Consider the following 19187-nt stretch of genomic DNA (forward strand, 5'->3'; position numbering starts at 1 on the left):
TGTTCTTGCCACTTTCTGAAGCAGTTCTGGAAGTCCTCTTTCGTGAGTGTCTTTACTTGAGCTGTTGTGGCTGCCTCAATATCCTGAATCGATTCAAAACGTTCTCCTTTCATGGTCATTTTGACTTTGGGGAAGAGCAAGAAGTCTCACGGTGCCAGATCCGGTGAATAAAGTGGATAAAGACACACCGTAATGTTTTTATTGGACAGAAATTGCCGTACCAGAAGCAATGTGTGACACGGAGTATTGTCATGATGGAGGATAATTTTATGGCACACTTTAAAACACACCTTCTCTCAACCATAGCTCATACCCGACTGACTGCACCAAACAAGTTGAAACTTGTCACGTACTGTTACTAAGGCTTGACATGCCACTTCCAATATTGAAGATTGCTGCCTTTCCCTTGGATGGCACTTGGCAGCAGCATTCTCTGGTGTTTTGTGATCACAACGGAAAGGCTCCGTGTCATAAATTGCTTCTGATATGGCGATTTCTGTCAAATAAAAACATTACGGTGTGTCCTCCACCTCATTCACTGGATCTGGCACCGTGTGACTTCTGGCTCTTCCCCAAAGACAAAATGACCATGAAAGGAAAATATTTTAAATCAATTCAGGACATCGAGGCAGTCACGATGACACAACTAAAGACACTTAAGAAAGAGGACTTTCAGAATTGCTTCAGAAAGTGGCAGGAATGATGGGATAAGTGCGTTCAAAGCGAGGGGGCCTATTTTGAGGGGGATTAATGGCAACATGTGTTTTAATGTAATAAATTTTTTTATTTAAACATTCATTGTAGTTTTTGATCACTCCTCATAGATAATATGATATATATATATATATATATATATATATATATATATACACACACATATATATGGGTATATATATACATAAAATTTTTTAAGCTAATAGAACAAAATGTTAATTGTAGGATACGGGTGTTCATGAGTTTGTTCAACTTTTCCATATGTTTGAAAAATTCCATAATACCGTTTCCCCGAAAATAAGACCTAGCTGGACAATCAGCTCTAATGTGTCTTTTGGAGCAAAAATTAATATAAGACCCGGTCTTATTTTACTATAACAGAAGACTGGATTTTTAATATAATATAATATAATATAATATAATATAATATAATATAATATAATATAATATAATATAATATAATATAATACCAGGTCTTATATTAATTTTTGCTCCAAAAGATTAATTAGAGCTGATTGTCTGGCTAGGTCTTATTTTTGGGGAAACACGGTAAAAATAGGAGGAATGTCTTTTAAATGCTTTTAAAACTGAGATGAAAAGTACCTTCAGACGGAACACGCATTTGAGTGGAGACCACCAGCATGTGAGCTCCTGGCGTGACCTAGGGGGACACTTGTGCATACTGCACCTGCTGGCAGCCCCCTGACCCCTGTAGCCAGGAAGGAGGGGGACGGACAGGATCTATGAACGTCATCGCAAGTGAACCTGCTACCTGAGAACAGGGCCACCCTCTCCCAATGTGAAAGTTTTCCTTCCAGCAAAGTACCCTGAACATCATTGCTCCTTATCAAGTTCAAGTTGTCAGTCCACGCTGATAACATTTTACTCTCATCTGCTTTGCAAATCCAATGGTCTGCTTATGAGCTTTCATTGAGGAGAATCACAAATGAGTTCTGTGGCAATAAAAGTTGGAAAGCTTCCACCCGCACTCATCTCTTTGTTTCAAAGTGAGAGGAGCATGGAAGGGGGCAAAAGTGGGAGAGGCATGAGAACCCAGCATCCAAGACCACCTCTCCTTACGGCGAAGGCAAACCCGGAGTCCTTGGTGACACCCCAGGGCCAGGGGAAGACAGAGGAGCGCCGGCGTCGTCGGGCCGTCAGCCCAGCCCACCAGAAGGGTCCGTCCTCCCGTGACACCCCGAAGGCATCAGAAATGTCGTAATCTTCTAATTCTCGGAAAACCTACAGGCAAAGGGGAAGTGGGAATCAGTCAGCTAATGGTCTCTTTTCGACCCATACTGGCTCTCATGGGCCTGGCATACTCCTGTCTCAACCTCCTTTCACATACATCATTGGGAGACAATCTTGAGATGGGCATTGAGGGTGTTAAAAATAATATAAACGGAGCCACTTTCAAATGAAGCCAGAGCTACCATCCCAGAGAAACAGCCTTGCGCGACTTATGCCTCAAACCTTTGGAATGCTAACATGGAAAAATAACCTTTGGACTGGGCCTAAAGAAACCTTGTGTCCCAAATAACTGTTTGCAAAGATAACAAGAAAGCCGTTATTATGACTACCAGACTGATGACTACTGGACTGAAATTTTTTTTAAATTGTGAAGAATTAACATCACTGTGTTATGTTACCTGCACCAATAGAAACGCCTTCCTTCTACTGATGTAATTGTTCCCCTTCCCTTTCTCATAAATACCCATTGCCTTTGTTTCCTAATTGGAACACTATTTGGGCTTCTGCCTGAAACAGTGCATCCTCAAATAGCTATTCTTATTGATCTCAAATAAATGCTTGTTGCCTCTCCCTTTGAAAGGCCTTTTATTTTCAGGTGAGCAGTGACATTAGCCCATTTTAAAGATGGGCAGATTGGAGTCGGAGAGGCGGGACCAGAACAAAGTCACATTTGCAAGGGTCTGATGAATCTGACTCTAAGACCTTCCAACTTCACTGGAGCAGGGACAAGGAGTAATTTCACAGAGAAATGAACCCAATGGAGAAAGAGAATCTGGAGTCACACAGGACTCTTCACTTATTGGAACGTGAGAGACCCCCGTGGAGGTGCTGGAGGCTGGCACCCAAGGGCCCCGCTTACCTGGGCAGGAGTCAGCCGAAACCCAGACCTCAGCAGGTAGACGCTTTTATCAACCACAGTGACACACACGCAGCTGCCCCTTGCAGCCCTGACCCGCAGGTCCACAACTTCCCCAGGTTGGGTCTCATTTGCTGAATACATCAGTGAAACCTGAACCCAAACACAGCAAAGAAACCAGGAGCTTGACGATACCCTCCCACGCCAACCACCCTCTCCACCTGCCAAGGAGAGTCAGTCCTTGCCAGCTCAGCCAGGACGCTGACCTTGCCACCCAGGTGAGGACAGAGTAGGAGACAGAATGACGGAAACTAGGCTGGTGCAACTGGGACATTCTGCGCAGAGGACGAATGGGAGGGGTGGGGAGACAGGCACCAGCCAAGGGCATGTTGCAGCCAGTTTCAAAGGGTGCGGAGAGAGGGTGAGGGAGCCTGAGCCCATTGTTGGGCACATGAGCAATGTCCCTTAGGTCTGGAGCCCAGTGGGGACAGAGAACAGCTGACCATTTTGCCCTGTGTGTGATAAATACAATCCCCATCTGGGTGACTTTTGAAGACGCGACAGTCAAGATGCAACGTATGTTCCAATTATTGCTTACAGGTCCTGCCTGTGACACCATGTGGAGCTGAGTGGCAGCTGTGCACAGCCCATCCCGGCATTGACACCCTGGGGACCTGAGCCCCAGACGGTGCTTGTCCATTTCCCCTTCTCTCCCCCAAGCTGGGATTCCCAATGTTCTACCTGGTTTTCAAAGAAGGTTCCCACAGTGAATTGGAGGCTGTCAGCGACCCCTTCTCCATTCTCCCTGACATAGAAGACAAGCAGACGGCCGAGGGGGACCATGCTGGGGGTCACAGCCAGTTGGAGAGAGGTCACGCACACATTGACCTCTGCTGCTGGAGCTGGAGGGGGCTCTAAGACAAGTCAAAGGTGGGAGAGGCATGAGAATCCAGCATCCCACAGTGGGACCACCAGTGCCCCAGGCTGCCCTGGGGTGACATGGGGCACAGCATGGGGAGGTGCTGACCCAGGGCAAATGCTCCATGGACACTGACGTCTCTGTTATTTCACCCAGAAAGGAAAAGAAGCCCCGGAACGTAGGTACACGATGCCCAAAGCACAATACCCAATGCCCAGAGCCAGCAGCTCTCACCCAGGGTGATGCTGCCCTTCAGGGGACATTCAGCAACATCTGGGGACAATTGGCGGTGCTACTGGCTTCTATTGGGGGGGGCAGGATGCTGATCAACACCCTGCAATGCCCAGGGCAGCCCCCACCACAAAGAATGATCCAGTCCTAAAGATTAGTAGGGCCAAAGTTGAGAAAGTGACTTAGCATGAGAGAGACCCTGTCTGTCTTCCTGCCTATCTATAAATCTATGTATCTATGAATCTATGTATCCATTTGCCATGAGTCAATTACTCCGTCCATCCATCTATAACTCTAAATCTATCTATCCATCCATCCATCTCAAGGATTCTCACCCTGGGTGACATGTCCCCCCAGGGACACTAGAGACTGTTAGGTTGGATGGGTGTTACAGGCATCTGGTGGGTGGACCAGGGATGCTGCTCCATACCCGACAGTGCACAGAACACCCCACCATCGAGGATGACCTGCCCTCTACAGTCCCCACTTTGGAGATCCTGCTTTAGGCAGAAGGGTTGTGAGAAGGATGGGGAAGGGGAAGACCAAAGGGAGGACGCAGGTCTCGTGAGAAGCGTGTGGCGTCAAGGAGAGAGAGGAGGACTCCTAGGTGAGGGAAGAGCCTGGGCAAAGGCAGAGACGGGGGTGGCCAGATGGCAACACAGCAGAGTATGTGTCAGTGTAGGGGCCCTGATTGTGACTGGCCCACCCTGTCCCCTGAAGACACACAGTGAGGATGGCCTTAGAGGACGTCTCCACCTCCAGCAGCTAGTCAGTGCCCACCCTCCTGAACCCAGCCCTGTCTCGCCTGGGACACATGCCCTCCTGAGGGAGGCTCCCCTTTTGACTACGTCTAGTTTACCCTTCCTTTCTGGGGCACCCATCCCAGTCTCAGTGGTTCAGAAGGAAGAACAGAACTTCCAGCCTGCGGCCTGGCTCACCTGTCTCGGAAAGGTGTGTTAAGCGAATTGGTTTCTCCGGGGCCGCCCGCCTGCTTCTCTGCTGGGTGATGTGGGCGGGCTGCTGGCCCGAGAGCACAATGTTGCCCCGTGCGGCCACCTCGTAGTACAAGGTGAAATTGCAGGGACACGTGGACTTCACAGAAAAATGGGCTTCTTCCCCGACCTGCAGGAGACATGTAGCGTGGGGACTCCTGCCTGACACCAACAACCCAATACCAGTGCCACAGCCCACGCAGGGAGCCAGCCACTCTGGGGCCACAGGGAGGTTGGGATGGCTGAGGGAAGAGCGCTGGCTTCAGGGAAGATTGCCTGGCATCCCATGCTGGCTGTGGCCATGTCTCCTTGGCAGCCTCAGCTGCTGTTCTACCAACTGGGCTATAGGGCACACAACATGGGATAACAGTATGGAAGCTCTCCATGAGGTGTCGTGTGGTAAAGAATTGAACTTGGCCCAAAAAGAGGTCTGGAATTTGCTCCTGGCTCCTAAGAGGTGATCTCTGAACCATTAAAATGTTCTGCCTGAGAAGTATCTTTGTTTACCTGGGGTCTTGGGCCACACCAGATAGTGACAATATGATTTCCTGTGGGGGCCACAGGCCACGCTCTATCGGTTTGACCTTTGGAGGGGCTGTGACAGAGGCCAGTCAGGCAATAGTCAGACATGTCTACGTGACTGACCCCGCAAGAAAAACTCTGGATGCTGAGGCTCAGGTGAGTGTCCTGGTGGGCAGTACACCACGCATGTTGTCACACATCACGCTGGAGGGGACCAATGGAAGCTCACATTCAGAAGTCTCCTGGACCCTGCCCTGTGTTCTCTTTCCTAGGCTGATTTTAATCTGTGTCTTTCAATGTAATAAAGTGTAACTGAGTATAACAGCTTTCAGGGATTCTGTAAACGTCCCTTAGAAATTTTAAAAACCTGAGGATGATTTGGGGACCCCCAAATTCTGCAATTGGTGTCAGGAGGGTGGGTGGTCTTGGAACTACTCCCTAACTCTGCAGGTGCCAGTGCTACCGTGAGCTGGGCCTTCTTATCAAATGTGCACTTGATAAGTTGGGTCCTCTCTAGTCCCCAAGTTTCCAGAGGGGGAAACTGAGGCTCCATCCCTTCTCCATGTGAATGAGTGGTGGGGGTTAGATTCAAACCCAGGCAGGCTGATGCCAGGGCCCCTTGCTTAACCCCCAAGCTGCCCTCATCCCCTGTGTTACAGCTGAAGCCTCCCAGGTCCTGTGACCTCCCTGGTGGCTTGGGGGTATAACCATGTCTAACGCTGAGGCCATAGTCTATGTGGAAGGCCATCCTCTGGGCCTTTCCCCCAGAGCTTCCCTCCTGTGCCCCGTCTTTTGCAGTCCATAGCTCTCCCCAAACATCTGGATTGCCCTGAATGCCCAGAGGAGGGAAACCTGGGGCGGGTGGTGAGTCTTGCTCTAGTTGTGGATCCTTGGGCACGTCATTTCACCCCTCTGAGCCTCAGTTCCCCCATCTGTAAAATAAGGTCATATCTCCTGTACAGAAGGTCCTAAGGAGCCAATGAGGTGATGAACATGTCATGCTCCACACCACACCGCTTCGCCATGGGTGGTTAATAAATGTCATTCTACACGCCCCCACACCACCACCACCACCACCACCCGAAGACAACAACATGCCTGTTGAAGGAGCTGGCCCAAAGGCACTCTGATGACCAAATTAGAGCAGCAAAAAGAAGAGTGAACTCTTCAAGAGTATCAAGGACAGGAAAGACTGAGAAACCATCAGATTGGAGGAGACAAAACACAATGAGGGAACCTGAATGAGATTCTGGACCAGAAAAAGATGTGAGAAAACCAAATGAAATTTAAACACCATTTTACTTCATGGAAATAGCTAGTGTTGGTTTCTTAGTTTTGACAAATGTACCGTGGTTTTGTATGATGTTAACAGTAAGGGCAAGCCTATCAAAATGCCAATGGCTTTTTTAGGCAGAATGGAAAGGCTGACCTTAAAATTCACATTGAAATAAAAAGGCTCCAGGATAACCAAAACAATCCTGAAAAAGAGCAAAGTCAGAGGACACACATGCGCCGATTTCAAAACTTACTACAGAGCTACAGTAATCAAGAAAGTGTGGCATTGGCATAAGGATAGACGTATAGATAAATGGGGTAGAACTGAGATTCCAGAAATGAACCCACACATCTATGGCCTAATGATTTCCAATGAGGGTGCAAAGACCATTCCGTGGGAAAAGGACAGTCTTTTCAACAGATGGTGCAAAGGACTGAAGTCGGACCCCACCGCACACCATATATAAAAAATAACTGGAAACAATTCAAAACCTTAAATGTAAGAACTAAAACTATAAAACTCTTAGAAGAAAACAAGGGTAAATTTTCATGACCATGGATTTGGCAATAGTTTCTTTAAAATATGGCACCAAAGCACAAGCAACGAGAGAAAAAAGACAAATTGGAATTCACCAAAATTAAACTTTTGTTGCATCAAAGGATACCATCAGGAAAGTGAAAACACAACCCAGAAAATGAGACAAAATGTTTGCAAACCATATATCTGACAAGTGTCCAGTGTCCAGAATATATAAAGAACTCTCACGATTCAACAGGAAAAAGGCAAACAACATTTAAAAACTTGAAAACACTAGGGGAAGCCGGATAAAGGAACCATAGGCCTGTATTCTTCACAAAAGTTATGGTGATGAAAAGGTGGGGGGATTGTTCCAGATCAAGTATGACTACGGACACAGAAGAGCCAAAATACAACAGGTAAATTGATCCTGAATAAGACGTGCACACAAACCCACGCATGTGCATTCACACATGTGCACATGCACATATATGTATATGCACACACACAGGTGCACACAATTGTGCAGATATGCACGGGTGTGCACACACACTAGATATATGTTACATCTTGAGGACACCTTTGAAAACCTGAATATTGCCTGTGGCTTGAACAATATAATTGAGTTAATGTAATTTTCTTAGATGTGACAATGGCCTTGAGGCCATGTTGAAGAATGTCCTTATTTTTAGGATATATTATGCTCAAGTATTTAGAGTGAAGCGTCATGATATGTGTAATGTACTTTCAAATGCTGCAGCCAAAGAAAGTGTAGAGAAATTAGATAAATGGGTGCGTGGATGGGTGGTTGGGTGGGGGCGTGGATGGATGGTTGGGTGGGTGAATGAATGGGTGGGTGGATGGAAGAATGGACGGATGGAAGCAAAATGTTAATTCATAAATCTAAGGGAAAAGCATGTGGTTGTTTATTACACTTTTAAAAAAATTATCTTAAATTTGTAAATATCCCTTATAAAAAGACAAACAAAAGTACCCTTCTGTTTGAAATGTTGGATAGAAAGAAGGAAAGAGCACAAAATTTTCTCCTACATTAACCCTGTGGCGTCACACTAACCCTAAAAGATTGAAGTGACATTCCTCTTATACAGAGCAGCTCATCCCTGCATGTGCCTTGGTGCCAGAGGAAGGGGACACGTAGTCAGTCAGCAGGCTCCAGCTCCTCCTACCCGCAGGCTGGACCAAGCATGGCCACTCTTGCCTCAATGCCCTGAGGTCGCACCCAGGGCCCCTTGATGACATCCTGGGGGTAGGAGGAGCTGGAGCCTGCTGACTGACTCAGGCAGGATGGAGACGTCCCTCCAAGAGGAAAGTCTGAGTCCTCATCTGACCCAGCCAAGTCCTCACCTACTGGGAACAGCGGTACTGGCAGCTGGGGACACAGGGCTTCTTCCCACCCCCGTGGGAAAGTGGCCAATGCCAGTGTCCCCACACCACACTGCTGGTTGAACAGCATTACGACAAGAACAGTGTGTTCAGCCAAGCTGGGCACGATCTCTCCTGAGTTTCTCATTCTTATAGCCCCTGCAGAGGGCTGCCAAGCCCAGGAGACAGGCACGGAGCCGGAATTTCTTCGAGCTGCATCCCAGTGGCCCCTTGTGGCCTCGGGTCTGGGCAGAACTGCTAGAGGTTTATGGGGCTGGTAGGGCCTGGGAGCCCATGGCAAGGGGTTTGCATTAGGAGCAAATCTGGCAGGCCTGCCACCACCCATGGCAGCCAGGCTCCGCCCTTGGTGCTCTGGTTAAGGGGGTTAACGGAGTGCTTTATAAAACACATAGCCACATATCGTTCAGTAGGTGAGGGACTAAAGAAACGGCAGTTCGTCCGTACTGTACAATGGAGTATTATTCACCACTAAAATGAAAGGAGCTCTCAAGTCATGAAAAGTCACGGAGGAAACTTCAATGCAAGTTTCTAAATGAAAGAAGCCAAACTGAAAAAGCTACATACTGTATGATTCTGACCATACAACGTTCTGGGAAAGGCAAAAGTATAAAGACAGGGAAAAGCTCAATGGTTGCCAGCAGCTAGCGGGGAGGGAAAGATGAAGAGGTAGAGCACAGAGGATTTTTAAGGCAATGAAACCATTTTGTATGATACTGTAACAGTATATACCGTGTTTTCCCGAAAATAAGACCTAACCGGACCATCAGCTCTAATGTGTCTTTTGGAGCAAAAATTAATATAAGACCCGGTCTTATATTATGTAATATATATTATATTATATATTACATAATATATTACATTATATATAATATATTATATTATATTATATATATTATATATTATATAGTATATGTTATATATTTTATATTATATTATATTATATTATATTATATTATATGAGACCCGGTCTTATAGTAAAATAAGACCGGGTCTTATATTAATTTTTGCTCCCAAAGACACATTAGAGCTGACTGTCCGGCTAGGTCTTATTTTCGGGGAGACATGGTATATGTCATTGTACATTTGTCCAAACTCACAGAATGTGCAACACCAAGACAGAACCCTAACGTACGCTAAGGACTTTAGTTCATAATAATGCGTCGATATTGGCTCATCCATTTTAACAGTGATTCAAGGTGCTGCTGATCAGTGAGCAGGGGACAGGGGTACATGGGAACTCTCCCAACTTACTGCTCAATTTTTACAAATCCTCTCCACGTACCTCTCCACGCATCTTACTTAATCAGGATTGTGGAATAACAGACTTAGAAAGAACTAACGAGACCCAGCTCTAAGTTTGTCTCGTCTTTGCACTCAGTATATCTGGAAGTGTCTGGGTGGGGAAATTCCTGGTGCCTTCACACAATAAGTGGAAGCCTCTAGAAAGTGGAGAACCCAGTGCCAACAGCAGCAGAACCATCTGAGGCCTGGGAGCAGTGGCACCCTGAGGATAGGAGTCATGTTTATCATGGTAAACCCTGAGCCACGGCCTTAACGTCCATCACAAATAAATTACAGGCATTCATTCCCACGAACACCTTCCTTGCTGGAGGGATGGGGGATCCAGCACTGGCCTCAGCATTAGTCCCGCTGGGGCCGGTATAGGTCCCCTGGAGGAGCGTGCATGCCACATCCTGGGCTCCATCCTGCCTGGGAAAGGCACACCTGAAATCCTTACCTGCAGGGGGTGGGAGGGCGGCTGCAGCTGCAGGTAGCACTGGCTGGGGGAGTACCAGCTGCTGAGGGAAAGGTAGCTGGGCAGGTACTGGGTCCCCGCAGGCTTTCCGTTGAGCGCTGTCACCTTGGTCTGAAGAAGAGAGGGTAGGTGGTCAAGGCCTGGGTGCCTGGGAAGGGATGCTTGGATGTGTGGCCTGCCCTGCCCTGCAGGAAGACCCCCTCAGGCTCCAGTTTCCCTTTGGGGAACTCCCTTCTCAATTCTCAGACAATGGGGTTCAGTGTGGTTAGCCTGTTCTTTCCAGCTCTGTGGGAAGCAATTGTCCAAGACTGGCCACAGGGTGTTGGGGGTCAGCTCAGGGTGGGACAGGTGGCCATCAGGAGACAGTGCCATCACATTTTGGGGAAAACCCCCTCCTCTCTGTGTGCATATTTGCATCCTTCCCCCCTACCCCGCCACACCCCCCCCAAGCTTGCCATCAGCCCCAGGGTGGCTTCTCTGAGGGCATAACCTGCCTGAGAAGGGAACAGAGGAGATGGCAGTCAGGAAAGGGAGTGGCTGTCCTAGACAGCATCCCAGGGACTCTGGACCTGGACCCGCCTGGAGCTCACAGCCCAACCCCTGCATGCCCCAGATCCTGGTGGTTATACTATTTTTGCTCCTTTGGCGGTTTGAGCCTGTTGCCTTCAGTTGCTGCTAAAAGAATGTGGCTAACACAAGAGGGATGTTTAAGGGGGAGTCTAAGACCTCTGCGTGATAAAGAATAAAGAAGGGGGCCAGGCTTCTGCCTCTAAACCCCTGGAATTTCTCGGGTGATGAGAGTGCGTTTGTTATTCACGGTAGGTCCTGAGAATGTGGCTAATGAGATGACTCAGGATGGGGACGGCCCCTCCAGAAAGACCAACCCTCTGATTGGAGGATTGGGGCTCTGAGTCACATATCATCCTGACCTCCAGCTTGGGGAGGTAGCTGGAGACTGAGTTTGGTCTTTGGGCCCATGATTCAATCCATGGCACCTATGTAATGAAACGCCAATAAAAACAGTGGACACTGACGTGTGAGTGAGCGCCCCCGGTTGGCAGTTCTTTTTGTGTACTGTCACACATCCGTGAGCTGGGAGGGTAATGAGTCACAACTCCATAAAGACATAAGAAGCTTCGAATTTTCGACCCTCCTAGCTCTTGTCCTAAGTGTCTCTTTCTTCGCTTTGTTCTAATTTGTATTATTTTTCTATAATAAAACTGTAATTGCAAAAGGTTCCAACTTGCAGTCCTGGGGATATACTGTATAGCAGGATGACTATGGTAAACAATACTGTATTGTATATTTGAAAGTTGCTAAGAAAGGAGATCTTAAAAGTTCTCGTCACAAGAAAAAAATATTTGAAACTATGTGTGGTGATGGATGTTAACTAGACTTACTGTAGTGGTCGTTTTGTAATATGCGCACATATTGAATCATTGTTATACACAGGAAACTAATATAATGTTATATGTCAATTATATCGCAATTAAAAGAATTGGTTCTGCTTTTTAAAAACCAATTAATTAAAGACCTTCTCCTAAGCAGTATTTGGTAACAGAAATAGAATATCTTTCTATTAAAAGGACATTTTTGGAAAAAGCTAATTTTTAGACATCTATGAGAGAAAATTATTTAGCTAATTCTGATATTTGAAGCATTTGGGTGCTTTGCTGCTACTTAATTGCTAATGGATGAATGGAAATAAAGAAATGTCTTCCATTTTTTAAAAACCTGAAATTGTAAGGTAGTGAGGCAGCAGGAAACCCAAATTTATAGCCAGTTGGTAAAGAGTGGGGGTGGCCTGCGGACGCCTGCGCTTGTGGCTTTGGTGGTTAAAAAGCTTTAAGGACATGTCACCCATAAGGGACACAGAGACCACAAATGTCCTCAGCTCCCACCTACACATTTATTCTCAGTTGCCACGTCCCCTCCACCCAGTGTCTCTGGGGCAGTCACAGAGCTGGGGCCAGGACACCACTTCTATCTTTCCTGTTCCTCCTTCCCCTGACAAGGGGACACCAAGTCCTGCTGATTGTACCTCAGCAGCTCCAAGCTTGGTGCCCTCTCCATCATCATCTCCTGTCTGCCCACCTGTCGTCCTCCAATCCCCCAACTACCGTGTTTCCCGGAAAATAAGACGTAGCTGGAAAATCAGCTCTAATGCGTCTTTTGGAGCAAAAATTAATATAAGACCCGGTCTTATTTCACTATAATATAAGACCAGGTATAATATAGAATAGAATAGAATAGAATAGAATAGAATAGAATAGAATAGAATAGAATAGAACAGAATAGAACACCAGGTCCAAAAGACACATTAGAGCTGATTGTCCGGCTAGGTCTTATTTTTTGGGGAAACAGGGTATGTGCACTGGAGAAGTGGCTGGGTGTCAAAATTCAGATGACTTTTTCTGCCTGACTACTTTCTAGGAGGTGGGGGTTAGCCTCACCAGCTCCTTCCTCCACAGCTTCCTGAAATGGCTCAGCTTGGCTGGTCACTTGCAGGACCCAATTGCACTGTGATCGTGGGCCTCTGGGCCTCTGCACATACTGTCCCATTCTCCCAGAAGCAGCCTCCCACCTCGCCCTGGGGCAGGTGCATTATCTGTACCCGTTGGCTTCCCCCATCAGACCATGAACTCTCTCAGGGTAGGGAGAGGACCCAGGCCTCCTGAGCATGTGCCTGTTGGCTGAATGACAGGGGCCCAGGTGACTCACCCACCTCCAGCCACACATGCTGGGCTGACATGGGGATGGAGGGGATTTCAAACGCCACCAGCCCTTCCCGGGACACAGATTCCGTAGTGTAGATGTTGTCCTTTGGTGTCAGCTCTGCCCTGATTTGGACTGTCACCCCCTCAGCTGGGCTGCCATCAGGGTAGGACAGCTCCACCTGGAAGGGGTCACCAAAGATTTCAAGTGGTTAGGCAACACTCCCCAAACTGATTTACAGACTCGACCTGATCCCCACCAGAACCCCAGCCAGCTTCTTTGATGAAATAGACAAGCTGATGCTAAAATTCACAAGGAATTGCGGGGACCTCCAGTAGCCAAAGCAATCCTAAGAAAGGAACAAAAAAGGAGAACTCACATTGCAATTTCAAAAGTCACTACAAAAAGGTAATAATCGAGATAGTGTGATATTAGCATAAGGATAGACATGGAGACCCATGGAGTCCAGAAATGAACCCACACATCTACAGCCAATTGATCTTTGATAAGGGTGCCAAGGCCACTCACCGGGGAAAAGTATAGTTTCTTCAACAAATGGTGAAACCATTGGATCGCCACATGCAAAAGAATGAAGTGGAACCCCTGCCTCACACCACATATAAAAATGAACTCAAAATGGATACAGATCTAAATGGAAGAGCTAAAACTATAAAACGCTTAGAAGAAAACAGAGGGGAAAACCTTCATGACTTTGGACTGCACAAAGAAATCACAAGGTGCAAATCACCACAAGCCAGCCCGTTAGCCTCATGCCAGGGTAGGAACAGGGTGGGCAATGCCATAGACAGTAATTCTCCTATCTCATCATTCAGGCGGGTAGAAAAGGTGATCAGAATGAAGGGTTCAGAAGACATGAATGTTGTAAAAGAAATGTGGTCAGTGGGCCCGGGGGGACCCTGGAGCAGGTGTTTGGTGATGGGATGACGGGGGCTTCAGCCTGTGTGATCCCCATTAACAGCTCTGTTCTTTAATGCAGATAGTAGGTAATTTCTCAACTATACATGAATGCTCCCCTTTCCCTGAATCCATAGACCCAAGCCCCTTCTTCATGCATATTCTGACCGTGCCTGCGGTGCTTTAGCTTCTACTCCAGCTGGGACCCGAAAATCAAAGGGCACATGAGCTGTGTCTCCATGCTTGGGACAGTGGTGGCTGAGAGAAGGGAAGTCCCAAAGTGGAGCAAGAGGGGGACACAGTGTGAAGACACCAGGATCCTATGGGTGGCCCATGGAAGGCAAGAGGGGTCAGGAGTGTGGGTGGCTGTGTTCAGGGGCAGAGCGATCTTCCCCCTGAGGTGACACCCAGCTCTGCTGGTCTTGCTTTCTCCAGCTGCAATTGGGACCCTACGGCAGTGGTTTCATGGTAGCCCTGAGGCGGGAGCTGGAGTGGAAGGCAGCGCAGAGCCTGCGACCTCGGTTGGCACCTGCTGGGCACTGGCTCCAGCACTTACCATCCCCACATAGGACAGACCCGGCTTGAACTGCTTCCTGGTGACCTTGGAGTACCGGATGTCTACCAGCTGCCTCTGGACGGGGGTGGAGTCATCAAAGGCCACCTGCTGGCTCCCATCCACAGTGGTGACCATGGCCCAGATGCTGACTATGCCCCGGAAGTGCTCAGGGACGTCGGCCGGGATCATGTCCTTCACGCAGATGTCAAAGTCCTGGGAGCCGTGGATCTGGAAGCAGGAGACACACAGGCTGTGGTCAGTAGGGGCTGTAGCTGCTTCAAAGGACAACTTGCAAACACACATTTGAAATCCAAGTCTCTCCGGCCACCTGGAAGGCCAGGAGGACACTCGGTGACACACCTGACCTATGCCATGAGTCACTATGTGGGGATGCACAATGTCCCTGTCTACTCTGTGGGGCAGGTGAGACAATCCCCCGCCAGCCAGACAGCAGGGAGGAGATTTGAAAATAGTCCCATTTCAGAGCACTCACTCCCCTCCCACTTGCGAGGCACAGAACTCCCCCATTCAGCGCCTATCTCAGGACCCACCTGGCGCCTGGCAACTCCACATCCAGACACAACTGTGGAGTGAATTACTCAGTCAACAAGAGAACTAAAACAGGGGTCACCAGCGGCGGGAGGCCTCCAGGAAGAAAGGAAGGGACAGGGAGAAACTTTGGGTGGGGTGAGGAGGAGCTGGCACTGACAGGTTTCAATGCCAGCGGCCCCCACAGAAGCACAGACTCTCCAGGACGTGTGCAGATACACTGTAGCACACAACGTAACGTTAAGTTGAAGAAGAAAAACAAAAAATAAGTTATAAAACTTGACATACAAGGACTGTGAAATCATGCAGTCTGGGAATTTCGAAATGGCTACACACAGAGTCACCACTGAGAGATTGAACGGATCATGGCCAGATCATGCAGGAAAAAAAACCTGACCCACAGTCAGCAGTCACCAACGCAGGAAGCCAACCTGTCACCTACAGGTCAGATTTGCATGAAGCAAGACAGACTCCTCTCTAACAACTAAACAATAACCTGCAGCAACCGGCCCCCAGTGGCCAGGACTTAATCACTGACCATTTCCCCGATTTTTGCCCCTCTCCCAACTTAGGCGCTACTGGAGAAAGCCAAATGTGCATTCCTCACACACTGTTCAGATGCCTGCTTCTAACGAACCACCTACAGCTTCTCTAGGTCACCAGCCCGCAACAGGACACACCTAAAGCTGTCTTCTCTTTTTTCTTCACTATAAAGCTTTCCCACGTCTCCACCTGCCATGAAATCTCTGCCAAATGCAAGTGGCTAACTACCTTGCTACAGCAAACTCCAAATCAATAGCCTTTGTTCATCCTAATTTGGGTGGTCTTCATTTAATGCCACACCCTGTGACCCAGGCATGGCACACCCAAGAGAAAGGAAAACGTCTGGCCACAAAAAAACTTGTAAATGAATGTTCAGAGAGCATTAGTCACAATTGCCAAAAGTGGAAACAACCCAAAGTCCATCAATGGATGAATGGATAAACACAATGTGGTCCCTCCGTACAGTGGAATATTACTTGGTCGATAAAAAGGAATGAAGCACTGACATGCTACAACGTGGATGAACTCTGTAAAAATGATGCCGAATGAAAAGAGCCAGACATAAAAGGCCACATGTTCTATGATCCTATTTATGTGAAATGTCCAGAACAGGCAAATCCATAGAGACAGAAAGTGAATTAGTGGTCACCTAGAGCTGGAGATGGAAACAGGGATTAACTGCAAAAGGACCTGAGAAATTTGGGGGGGGGGGGGGTGGAACTATTTTAAAACTGGATAGTGGTGATGGCTGCACAACTCTGTGAATATACTAAAAACCACTGAGTTGTACACTCTATATGGCTATTTAAAAAACAAAACAAAACAAAAAACTTTATATACAATGTCCTGGGGGGAAACACATCAAAATATCAACAATGGTTGTGTCTGCTTGTTGGAAGATAAGTCATCTTTATTTTCTTCCCTTTTAAATAAAAGTTTCTAAAGTCTCTATGTTCAGCCAAAAAGAATTTTATCATCAGGAAAATCCCCACTGTATACTGTTTTAGAAAGTAAACTAAAATGGATGATCATGGAACTGAAGCAGAGAGCAGACCCTGTGGGTAAGTAGCATGGGGTTCCTGTTCCTCACCTTCATGGTCCTAAGAATGGGGCGCCCCACCTCCTGGCTGTAGTACCCCACGCCATTCACAGTCATGTTGATCACTAAGGTCCCGGAGACAGGTTTCCCAAAGGTATACCTGGAACAAAAGGACCAGAGAAGTTAACTCCACAAGCAGGAGCATGGTCACTGGTACAGCAACTGGATAGGGGTGGAGTTGTCCAGGGCCACCTGCTGACTGTGCCGGAGAAATGCTCACGAACGACTGCCAGATCATGTCCCTCACACAGGGATGCTTCCCCATCCTACAGTCCATCCTTACAGCCCTTCCTGCAGCCCTGAGTCAGGACAGATAACATCAGGGCCCTGTGATCCTCTGCACCAAGCCTCATGTTTGACAGAGAAAGAGACCGAGGGTCAGAGAGAAACTCTGGACCCAAGAACAGGCGGAATGTGTGAGACAACCACTGGAGTTGGGGACTCCTTTGGAGTACCAGAGACGCCTGGCCCTAAGTGCCCAAGCCCTACTGAGTTCAGCTTTGAACTAGGGACTTGACTTCTCTGAGCCTCGGTTTCCTCATCCAGAGAATGGGAATAAAACTGTCATCTCAGGGATATTGGTGAAATTTAAATGTATGTATGTCATGCCTGATGCAGAGGGGACACCTGCTTACCAGGGTGCAGGAGCAAAACGGAGACAGCAGTGAATTAAACTATAACGCCACACACTTCAACAGTATTTTCTAGACTAGAAAACGTGTGTGTACACAGCACGTCCTTGCATTTTAACACACACACGCTGGAGGAGACACGGGCCAGAGAACAGCCTTGGCCAGGCCACAGGCTCCAGCAGGCGGCAGAGCTGGGGCGGGAATACAGGCATTGGGCATTGCAGGGCTCTCCTGGGGACCCCAGAAAGGGACAGTGTCTCTTGACACCCTCTGGTCACCGACACTTTGGCCTTGGTGAAAGACCTCGCCATTAAGAGGGCAACCCCCCCTAGAAATCCCTCTCTGGTCAGCCCGCAGCTGTGGGTGCTGCCCGTGGGAAAGGGGGGAGTGGGAGCCTTCAGCGAAGGGGCAAAACCTGGGGGAGGGGGAGGTCTGACAGAGAAAAGTACGGTCTGGGGAAAGGTGCCCCCCTCAGGGGAAGGGCTACTCCATGGAGGAGTGGGAGGGGAAAGAAGCAGGGGAGGGGCATGCCTGTGGGAGGAGATGCATGCCCACGGGGGGAGGGGCATGCCTGCGGGGGACAGGGCATAACCTTCTCACCTGGCCTGCACAGTGCCGGTCTCACAGCTATCCAGGTCCCTGATATAGTGGGGTGGGTCAATAAGGAGCTCAAACTTTGGCAGCACTGCAGGGAGAGAGCAGAGAGGAGGGAGGCGGGTGGCTTCCACCACTGGGGGGATCTCAGAGTACAGGAGGTGGCCAAAGAATGACAGCCCCGCCACTACACTGAAGAATCCATGCCACCCTTGGTTGAGCGCTGACAGCTCTCTGGGGATTTGCCAGCCACATCTATTTCCTTCCTATCGTTAGGGGACCAGTGCCCCGTTTCTCTCCGGGGGCCACGTACTTTGAGTGTAACCAATCCCAGCCCATCCCAGGGGTGTGCCAGTGGCTCCTGGACCAACTAGAGGCATCCTGAGGGTGCTTACAGATGGAGGGCGCCTCTCTTTGCTGCAGGACTCAGCCTAGGAGTGTCCAGCCATCTGGTCACCCTGTGTAGCGCACAGCTTAGGGAGGGACCAACACCCAGGAACAGCACAGAGGAAACCTGGTCCTGAGAGCTTGTTACAGGAGCCAACAAATTCCTTTTGCTTACTGAATTTTCCCTGGGCTTCTGTTGCTTGCAACCCACAGCCCTGACCTCTACAGCTTTTCCTTCCAGGATCTTCTTCTGAAAAGGAGGAGAAGCCCTTGACCATGTAAGGCTGACTTTAGCACAGAAGCAGAGTAAGTGGCTCTGGCAGGTTCGCTCCCCAGCTCTTGTTCCTTGAGCATTTTCCTTAATGGCTCTCTCAGCCTCAGTTTCCCCATCTGTAAAGTGGAGATGCCTCACAAGGTCAGGACAAGGGTGAAAGCACAAAAGGAAATGACGGCCTTAAAAGGAAGGACATTCTGACACCTGCTACAACATGGATGAACCGTGAGGACATGATGCTGAGTGAAATAGCCAGTCACAAAAGGACAAATGCCATCTATATGAGGTCCCTAGGGTAGTCAGATTCCTAGACACAGAAAGTAGATGGTGGGTGCCAGGGGCTGGGGGCGGGGATGGGAGTTAGTGTTTAATGGGGACAAAGTGTCAGTTGGGAAGATAAACAAGTTCTGAAGATGGATGGTAGTGATGGCTGCACAACAGTGTGAATGTACTTAACACCACTGAACTCACTGCACTTTAGAAGCA

At 48.4% G+C, this 19187-nt stretch overlaps 1 protein-coding gene across 7 annotated transcripts in view; it reads right to left on the bottom strand.

Moving 5' to 3' along the window:
• CPAMD8 (C3 and PZP like alpha-2-macroglobulin domain containing 8) overlaps positions 1-19187 on the bottom strand; it is a 65822-nt gene that overhangs the window by 32582 nt on the left and 14053 nt on the right. For all 7 annotated transcript variants that reach the window (XR_004425641.1, XR_004425639.1, XR_004425642.1 and 4 more), the window contains exons 9-17: positions 18047-18131; positions 16806-16914; positions 14624-14851; positions 13163-13333; positions 10420-10548; positions 4910-5093; positions 3563-3735; positions 2825-2974; positions 1795-1956 (exon numbers count right to left, since the gene is read on the bottom strand). Coding sequence is in view for 3 of the 7 variants with exons in the window: in XM_033134928.1 (XP_032990819.1) it covers positions 1795-1956; positions 2825-2974; positions 3563-3735; positions 4910-5093; positions 10420-10548; positions 13163-13333; positions 14624-14851; positions 16806-16914; positions 18047-18131 (1391 nt within the window). In the remaining 4 variants the exon portion in view is untranslated. The remainder of the gene's footprint in view (positions 1-1794; positions 1957-2824; positions 2975-3562; positions 3736-4909; positions 5094-10419; positions 10549-13162; positions 13334-14623; positions 14852-16805; positions 16915-18046; positions 18132-19187) is intronic.

The sequence above is a fragment of the Rhinolophus ferrumequinum genome, chromosome 18 (assembly GCF_004115265.2).
Source record: "Rhinolophus ferrumequinum isolate MPI-CBG mRhiFer1 chromosome 18, mRhiFer1_v1.p, whole genome shotgun sequence".
NCBI classification, from domain to species: domain Eukaryota; kingdom Metazoa; phylum Chordata; class Mammalia; order Chiroptera; family Rhinolophidae; genus Rhinolophus; species Rhinolophus ferrumequinum.